Source organism: Gallinula chloropus (assembly GCF_964237585.1).
Source record: "Gallinula chloropus genome assembly, chromosome: 16".
Lineage (NCBI taxonomy): Eukaryota > Metazoa > Chordata > Aves > Gruiformes > Rallidae > Gallinula > Gallinula chloropus.
In genome coordinates, this window is record NC_140101.1 from 293667 (window position 1) to 301520 (window position 7854).

The 7854-nt window shown below is 66.6% G+C and overlaps 1 protein-coding gene across 1 annotated transcript; it reads right to left on the reverse strand.

Moving 5' to 3' along the window:
• Nucleotides 1-918: 918 nt before the first annotated feature.
• MMP9 (matrix metallopeptidase 9) lies at nucleotides 919-5360 on the reverse strand (the record flags this gene model as incomplete). The annotated part of the gene is made up of 13 exons (XM_084271632.1): nucleotides 919-1526; nucleotides 1781-1884; nucleotides 1992-2142; nucleotides 2246-2385; nucleotides 2506-2725; nucleotides 2815-2970; nucleotides 3098-3271; nucleotides 3396-3569; nucleotides 3645-3818; nucleotides 3903-4031; nucleotides 4261-4409; nucleotides 4775-5010; nucleotides 5217-5360. The coding sequence occupies 13 exons, from the start codon at nucleotides 5358-5360 to the stop codon at nucleotides 1417-1419; spliced, it is 2061 nt and encodes a 686-aa protein (XP_084127758.1). The 3' UTR covers nucleotides 919-1416.
• Between the last annotated feature and the right edge of the window lie 2494 nt (nucleotides 5361-7854).

Sequence of the window (7854 nt, forward strand, 5' to 3'; positions counted from 1 at the left end):
CTGGCTGGCTGACCCGGCCCGGCCCGGCCCGGCCCGGCCCGACCCGACCCGGCTCGACTCGGCCCGGCTCGGTTCGGCCCGGCCCCGCCCAGCCCGGCCCGGCTCGGTGGGCACGGTTGGCTGGGCTGGCCCGGCCCGGCCCGGCCCGGTCCGGCTCGGCACGGCACGGCACGGCACGGCACGGCACGGCACGGCTCGGCTCGGCACGGCTCGGCTCGGCCCGGTCCGGCCCGGCTGGCGCGGCTGGCTGGGCTGGCCCGGCTCGGTTCGGCTTGGCAAAACTGGCCTCGGCTCCGCTCGACGGGACGGACCGCGGGTCGCTCTGCCTCGACCGGCCTGACGCCGCACCGCGGCACGGGGAACCGGACCGGGACGGGACGGGACGGGTCGGGTCGGGCTGGGACCGGCTGGGTCGGGTCGGAACGGGTAGAAATGGGTCTGGACGGGTCGGGTCGGGACAGGACGGGTCGGAACGGGTCGGGTCAGGACAGGTCGAGTCGGGACGGAGCCGCGCTCCACCGCGCTATGCCCCCGCCCTGCGCGGAGACACGGTCGCCAATTACAGCTAATTACAGCCCCGAAGTTGCGGCCGCCCCTCCCTGCCGCAGCCCCGGGCAGCCCACGGCCCCGGCCCCGGGACAGGCGGCGCGGGAGGGGCAGGGCGGCCCGGCCACACGCTGTGTCCCTCCCTGTGGTATTCAGTGTCCCTTAGGGATCCCAGAACCCTCAGCAGAGCGTCCCCCCCGCCAAGCAGGGAGCTTGGATGCAGCCCCCCGCCCCGCCCACCAGCACACCCTTTCCCACTGATGCTGCCGCCCCACACCCTGTGCGAGTGCGGAGCCCCCGGCCTGGCACCTCGGGGGGTGGCTGCACCCGGACTCCAGGAGGCTGATGGAGCACTGGGAGGCTGTGTCCAAAGAACTGTCTTTATTAAAAACAGGCAGATGGAGGTTGGCAGAGCGGGCAGCAGGCAGGGGCAAGGCAGAGCCCCGCATCCCTGCCCTGGCCAAGAGCCTGGGCGCCAGCTCCCGGCAGAGCCCGGCCCGGCCCGGCACAGCTGGCTCAGGAAAAGACAAAGTCGTTAGGAATCCGTGTGCGGTTTGCACCAGGCAAACGCCTCTGCATGGCAGAGCCGGCACTGGCAGGGGCAGCGCGGGGCTGGCTGTGGAGAGAGTCCTGCTCCCCAGCTGCGGCTCCCTGGGCCAGGCAGCTGCCGAGGGGCGACCCCCAGGACTCCCTGCTCTGTCCTGCCAGGGAGGTGGCAAAGTCCCCGCTTTGTCAGGGGCTACCCCACAGCTAACAGGCTGTGTGGCCCTCGGTGCCCCAGGGGATCGGGCTTCAAGACAGGAGCCTGGGGGTTGGGAGCGGAGGGCAGGGAACAGCACGCCAGCCGAGGCTGGGCAGCTGGCTGGGACCTCAGTGCTGGGGGCACTCCAGGATGTCGTACTTGACATAGCCCACCCGGTCCACCTGGTAGCGTGGTGTCATTCTCCAGTAGAAGCTGCCTTGGCAGAAGTGGTACTTATCTGTGTGAGGAGGGAAGTGGAGGGAACAAAGGGTCAGTGGGAACAAGGGCCTGTCCCTGAGGCTGCCCAAGCAGTGCAGGCACGCTGGTAACTGGCCCCAGCACACAGACCTCACTGGGGCGCAGCCAGCCCCACCACAGGGCTGGTTTCCACAGCGCAGCCCCTCGTGCGAGGTGAAGAGGGGCCGCCCACGGGAGGCTCGGGGCAGCCCAGGGGTGACAGCATGACCCCCCACCCACCAGGTCCACACTCACCTTGGTAGAGGAAGACATTGCGTGCGTCGAGGGGGACGCCAGTGAAGACATCATCAGTGGCACGGGGGTAGCCTTTGTCCACCCTCTGGATCTTCACGTCCAGCCTGTGGGGAAAGCAGAGCTGTGCTGAGGGCTGCTGAGAGCTGCCTGTCTCACAGCCCCTCATGGGGGCAGCTGGCAGGTGCTGCCACGGCCGTCCAGACCCGCTCACCTCCAGTAGCTCTCCCCACTGAAGAGCAGCACTTTGCCACGGCCACGCTGCAGGGCCCCCGAGATGCGCCCGGCCTCCTTCCCAATGCCCAGCTTCTCGATGCCCCGGGGGCCCAGCACGTTCTTGCCAGAGAACACCCAGAACTGCCGACCTGCAGGGACAGAGCACAGGCATCAGACAGCCCCTGGGACACCAGGGCAGCGAGCGGGCTCCTCGTGACGCTGGCGGCATGAGGGGGCAGGGGCAGAGCTCACCAGCAAAGAAGAAGACCCTCTTGGTAAGGACATCCTGGAAAGCGGCATCGATGACAGGGGGGAGGCCAGGCCAGGTGTCTGCGATGGAGAAGGCACCCTGGATGCCTGACTTCCAGAAGGATGAGTGGGTCCAGTATTTCCTGGTGGGGAAGGTGAGCTGTCAGGGTAACCTTGGCCTGGCACAGTTCCCCCATGCCCCTGCACAGCCCCTGCCCCCCACCCCCATGTCAGGGCAGGATGTGCCAGGCTCTGCCGCTCACCCCTTCTTGAAGAAATGCAGCTCCCCGTTGATCTCTGTGATGGCATCAAAGTTCTTCTCCATGCAGATGTCCTGGCTGGGGTCCACAGGAATGGACCCATCTGTGGGCTCTGGTGTCTCTTCCTCCTCCTCGGTGGTGGAGGTGCTGCCAGCTTCTGTGGGCATGGGCTGGGGCTCCTCAGTAGGCACAGGGGGTGTGGGCTTGGGGCCAGAGCCACGACCTGAGTGAATATAGGGGAGGGCATGAGGCTGGGGGCTGGCCCAGTGCTGTAGGACCCCCAGCATGCCCAGCTGTGGCACAGCTGCTCACCGTAGAGGTACTGGATGCCCTGAACATCATCTGGGTCCAGCTGGAAGTCCTGGATGTAGCTGTACATGGGGTACATCAGTGCCTCACGCACACTGGAGTGGTCCAGCCCCAGCGAATGTCCAAACTCATGGGCAGCCACCAGGAAGATGCTGTAACCTGGGGGGAAGCACCAGCCTCAGTGCCTGGCAGGGTGGGACACACCAGCGAGGGACCACAACCCCATGGGGACCGCCATCACGGTAGCACAGCACGGGACTGGAGGGCATGGGCGGGGGGCTCGTACCTCTGTCTGGGCAGAAGCCCCACTTCTTGTCGGTGTCGTAGTTGCTGGTGGTGGCACACCAGAGCTTGCCATCCTGACGGCCCTCGCTGGTGCAGGAGCTGTAGGACTGCCCCAGGAAGGTGAAGGGGAAGACACATGGGTCGCCTTGGGAGTTGCCACCAATCACCGCCGTGTCTGCAGGGCAACATCAGAGGGTCTGGCCTTGGCCCCAGGACAGCCCCCGGGCCCCTTGGGCACCCACCCCGTGCACCATGGCTGGGGATCAGGCACCCTGTGCACACTCGTTCCCCGCCCGCACCTCGGTTGGGGCAGAAGCCGTATTTCTTGTCCTCATCGAAGCTGGCAGTGGTGGCACACCAGCGGTAGCCGTCGGAACGCCCGTCTGTGGTGCAGGCGTTGTAGGTGGTGCCCTCGAAGACGAAGGGGAAGAAGCAGGGGGCCCCATCACTGTTGCCGCCATTGGTGTAGAGCACTGCAAGGTGAGGAGGGGTGAGGATGGCCCTGGGCACCGTGGGGCTGGGCGGGGGCTGCAGCCGCCGCTACTCACGTTCACTGGGGCAGAAGCCGTATTTCTTGTCGCGGTCGTAGCTGCCGGTGGTGGCACACCAGGGCAGCCCGTCCCTGCGCCCCTCCGTGATGCACCGGGAGTAGGAGCGGCCCTCAAAGGTGAAGGGGAAGTGGCACTCGGCTCCGTTGGCGTTCCCGTAGCGGGTCTTCACCACTGCTCAAGAGAGGGGCAGCTCAGAGATGGGGCTGGGGCAGGAGCTGCTGCCCCTGCCCCCAACCTGTCGAGCCCTGCCCTTACCTAAGCCGGTTCCCAGTGTCCAGAACTCATCATCGTCAAAGTGGGCATCACCCTGGATCCCCTGGCCTGGGGGAAAGGCGTGGGCCAAGAGTCCATCCTTGCCATCAAAGGGGTATCCATCCCCATGCTCTGTGGGGACAAGTACCCTCAGAACTGGCTCCACCAAAGGAACCCCCGTGTCCCCAGCACACACAAGCCCTGTGCACCTCCTGCAACCCTGCACACACACATGCTTGTTGGTGTTTGCAGGGGCAGAGGGACCCAGGCACAGGAGGACACAGCCCAGGGAGAGGTGAGGGTCACCAGCCCTCTCCCTGTGGCTGGGCCGGCTCCCGGCTCCCTGCCTGCCAGACATCACCTTGGCTGCCAAACATGATCATGATGTCTGCCTCGCCGCTGTATATCTGGGTGAAGGTGAGGGGGGTCACGTCACTCCACACCTTGAACGCCCGCTTGAAGGCATCATCGATCACGGCACGGTCCAGGTCAGGGGAGTAGTTCATCACTCTGCCGGGGGGAGAGAGGGGGTCAGCACTGCAAGGCCCTGGCCCATGCTGCAGGAGTGACCCTGCTCTGGGGAGGTGCCCCTGCCCTGGGAGGGGACAGCAGCGCTGGCACCACAGCGCAGAGCAGCCGGCCACCACCCTCAGGCCAGGGTTCAGATGCTCTCCGGGGCGCTGGGGAGCAGCTGCTGCCACTGTGCGGGCTTGGCCCTGGCTGCAACCCAGACCCGGCTGTGCCGGCAGTGCCAAGGCACAGCCAGCGGCTCAGCTGAGCCTGACGCCCTGCCTGGACCCTCACACCCGCCTCCACCCCCCGGCTCACCATCACCCTGTGGGCACGAGGCTCCATTGCCCGGGGCAGAGACTCACCGGTACGTCAGGTCCATGTGGTCCCACTTGAGGTCCCCCTCGAATGTGAGGAAGGTTCCCACGTCGGGGACGCCGCAGCGGGGGGCTCGCATGGCCTCCAGCGTGCTGGCATCCAGCTCCCCCGTCTCCTTCAGGCCCAGCTGCTTCTGCATCTTGCGCAGCGCCTTGGCCAGGGACACGTGCTTGTTGCCTGACTTCTCCACCTCCGTGGTGTAGCCGAACCTCAGCAGGTAGCTCTGGGGAGGAAAGGCAGCCAGAAGGGATGGGTAAGGCGGCCCCGGGTTCCACACACACCCCCGGCGCTCAACCCCAGCCCTGGCACCTCCTCGGGTGCAGGGAGACAGGCAGCCCCAAGCTCGGCTCACAGCTCCACACTGCTGCCCCGGGAGCTCCTTGGGGTCCTGGGTGCCAGGAGGCCGATGTGGGGCCACGGTCCCCTCACCTCTGCCAGCTCCAGGTCGGACTGGGTGCTGACCAGCTCTCCCGGGAAGGTGACCACCGCCTGCGGCTTGCTCTGGAGAGGGGCTGCGCAGCAGGAGAGGGCGAGCAGCCCCACGGCGAGCGGGGCCAGCAGGAGGAGTGCCATGGTGCGGCACTGGCAGGAGGACTGTGGCTGTGCTGGGTCCCTGATGCTCACTCCGGGTGCCGCCGGGCTCCCACTCGTATTTATGGCTTGGGGAGGGCAGTGAGTCACCCTCAGACCCCTCATCGGTCGACTCACGCTCCCTTCCCACGGTGACGAAACGCACACTCAGGCTCCTCTTTTCTCTGCCTTAACTGTTTCATCACCTTGTTTACTAAACACTCGGTCCTGCGGCTACACAAGGCATGAGGATGTGCGGGAGGGAGGGAGAGCAGCCAGCCCTTGTGCCGGGCACGGCACAGCCCTGGGGCTGCCCTGCAGCAGTGAGGGGCATTGCCATGCTGGCCCCAAGGCTGCGGTGGCACAGGGCACAGCAGAGGGTTGTGGGGGCTGGAGAGCCGTCTGGGTACTTTGGACCCCATGGCTGTGTTGCCATGCTGAGCTGGGCTGGCCAAGGGATGATGCTGCCAGAGGAAGGTCTGCAGGGATCTGGGTGGGCACCAAGAGAGCCCCTGCCCAGAGCCACAGTGCCTGCAGCCCACCAGCATGGCAGACAGACATGAGAGCTTGGACCCCCACTGGGACACAGCATCTGTCCCCGTGTCCCCTGCCATGGCTGCCTCACCCTGGTGTGGCAGAACATTCCTGGCACAGGAGGTCCTTGTGTGTTGTCACCCCACGAGTGCCTCAGCCTGCCCTGTGGGATGGGGGACAGCACTTGTTTGGGAGCAGCTCCATGCCCAGGGACACTCCAGCTAGGCCACAGGACATGGGGTGTCCTGTCCCCGCTGCCAGCTGCTCCACAGGGTGCTGCTGACACAGCTTCCCTCCTGGCACAGCACAAACCTCACCATGGGATGGTGTTTTCCTGCTTCTCCCAAAGTGCCGACGCTTGTGGGAACGGGAGTGAAGAGGAAAGCAAACAGGGATGGAGCGAGAGGAAAACAGATGGCAGAGAGGAGAGGAAGGTGCTGCGTCAGCTGGGGGAGGCAGGAGGGCCAGTGCAGCCCAGTGCCACTGCCTGAAACACAGGTCCTGGGATGGGACCCCTGCTCAGCTCTGGCTAAGCCCACACTGTGCCCCTGCAGCACCCCCTGGCTCTGCAGCACCCCGACTCCGGCTGAGTTACACTGGAGTCCAGCAAGGCTGTGGGACAGTGAGAGGAGACGGGCTGTGCTCCCCTGTCACCTTGCAGAGGAGCTCTGATGCTTGAGGGAAGGTTCACCCTTGCGGAAGCATCGCTCACATGGGGTCCAGGGGCTCACTGATGGGGCTCCCCCTGAGCACGGGCTCTGCTCTGGACCCCCTCCCCACCCAGCTGGGTTCCCGCGGCCCCACTCCCAGCCCAGCCCAGCTGCATGCAGGGGACCTGCCGAGCGTCAGGCACCAGGGCCCCGGTCAGCCAGGCGTGGGGAGCTCACGGACAGACCTGGCCGGGAGGAAGCGGCGCTGAGAAATCGTGGGATTGCCTCACTCCCCACCACAGCCCTGCAAGAACAGCCCCCGTTCCCATCCAGAGGAAGTTGCTCCACAAGCAGCCGCCATCCCGTGCCCCACTGTCACGAAGACGTCCAGGCCACAGTGCCCACGTGCAGCCCCCTCCCCACAGGATGCAGCCAGAGACACCCACTCAGTTCCAGCCTGCCCTCCTCACCCCTGTGCATGGCAGGAGGCAGTGACTCCCTGTGTTCCCTGCCTGGCTGGGAGCCGGCAGCTCCTGGGATGTGCAGGGAACAGGCACCACCCCATGTCTTCTGCTCCCCAGGCTGCCAGGGCCTCAGCCGCAGGATGCAGAAGCACCACTGGGAGAACGCGCTGCACCCCGGGACAGCCCAGGCAAAGGGACATCTGGAACGGGCTCCGGGTGGCAGCCAGGGGGGTCAGATCCGGCTCTGGCCTCCCCAGTGCTGTGGCAAAATCCTGGGCCTTTCCCATGCTATTCCTGTCCCTTGTTTCCACCACATGCAGGAGCCGCAGCTCCCACAGCCTGGGCACATTGCCACAGCACCTCCCGCACCGCACCTCCCGCACCACCTGCACCACCCACCCCACAAAGCACCACCCACCCGCACCGCACCACCTGCACCGCACCACCCGCCCCACACCGCACCACCCGCACCACCTGCACCGCACCTCCCGCACCACCCGCACCTCCCGCACCACCTGCACCGCACCACCCGCACCACCTGCACCGCACCTCCCGCACCACCTGCACCGCACCACCCACCCCACACCGCACCTCCTGCACCACCTGCACCGCACCTCCCGCACCACCCGCACCTCCCGCACCACCTGCACCACACCACCCGCCCCACACCACCCCACACGCACCACCTGCACCACCTGCACCACCCACACCGCACCACTTGCACCGCACCGCCCGCCTGCGGCACCCCAGCGGGCAGAGCCATAGGCTGAGCGGGGCTGACCGGGATGGGGCACAGTGGAGAGGGCAAGAGGAGCCAAGGGCGATGGTCCCGGGCACCACGCAGCCCGG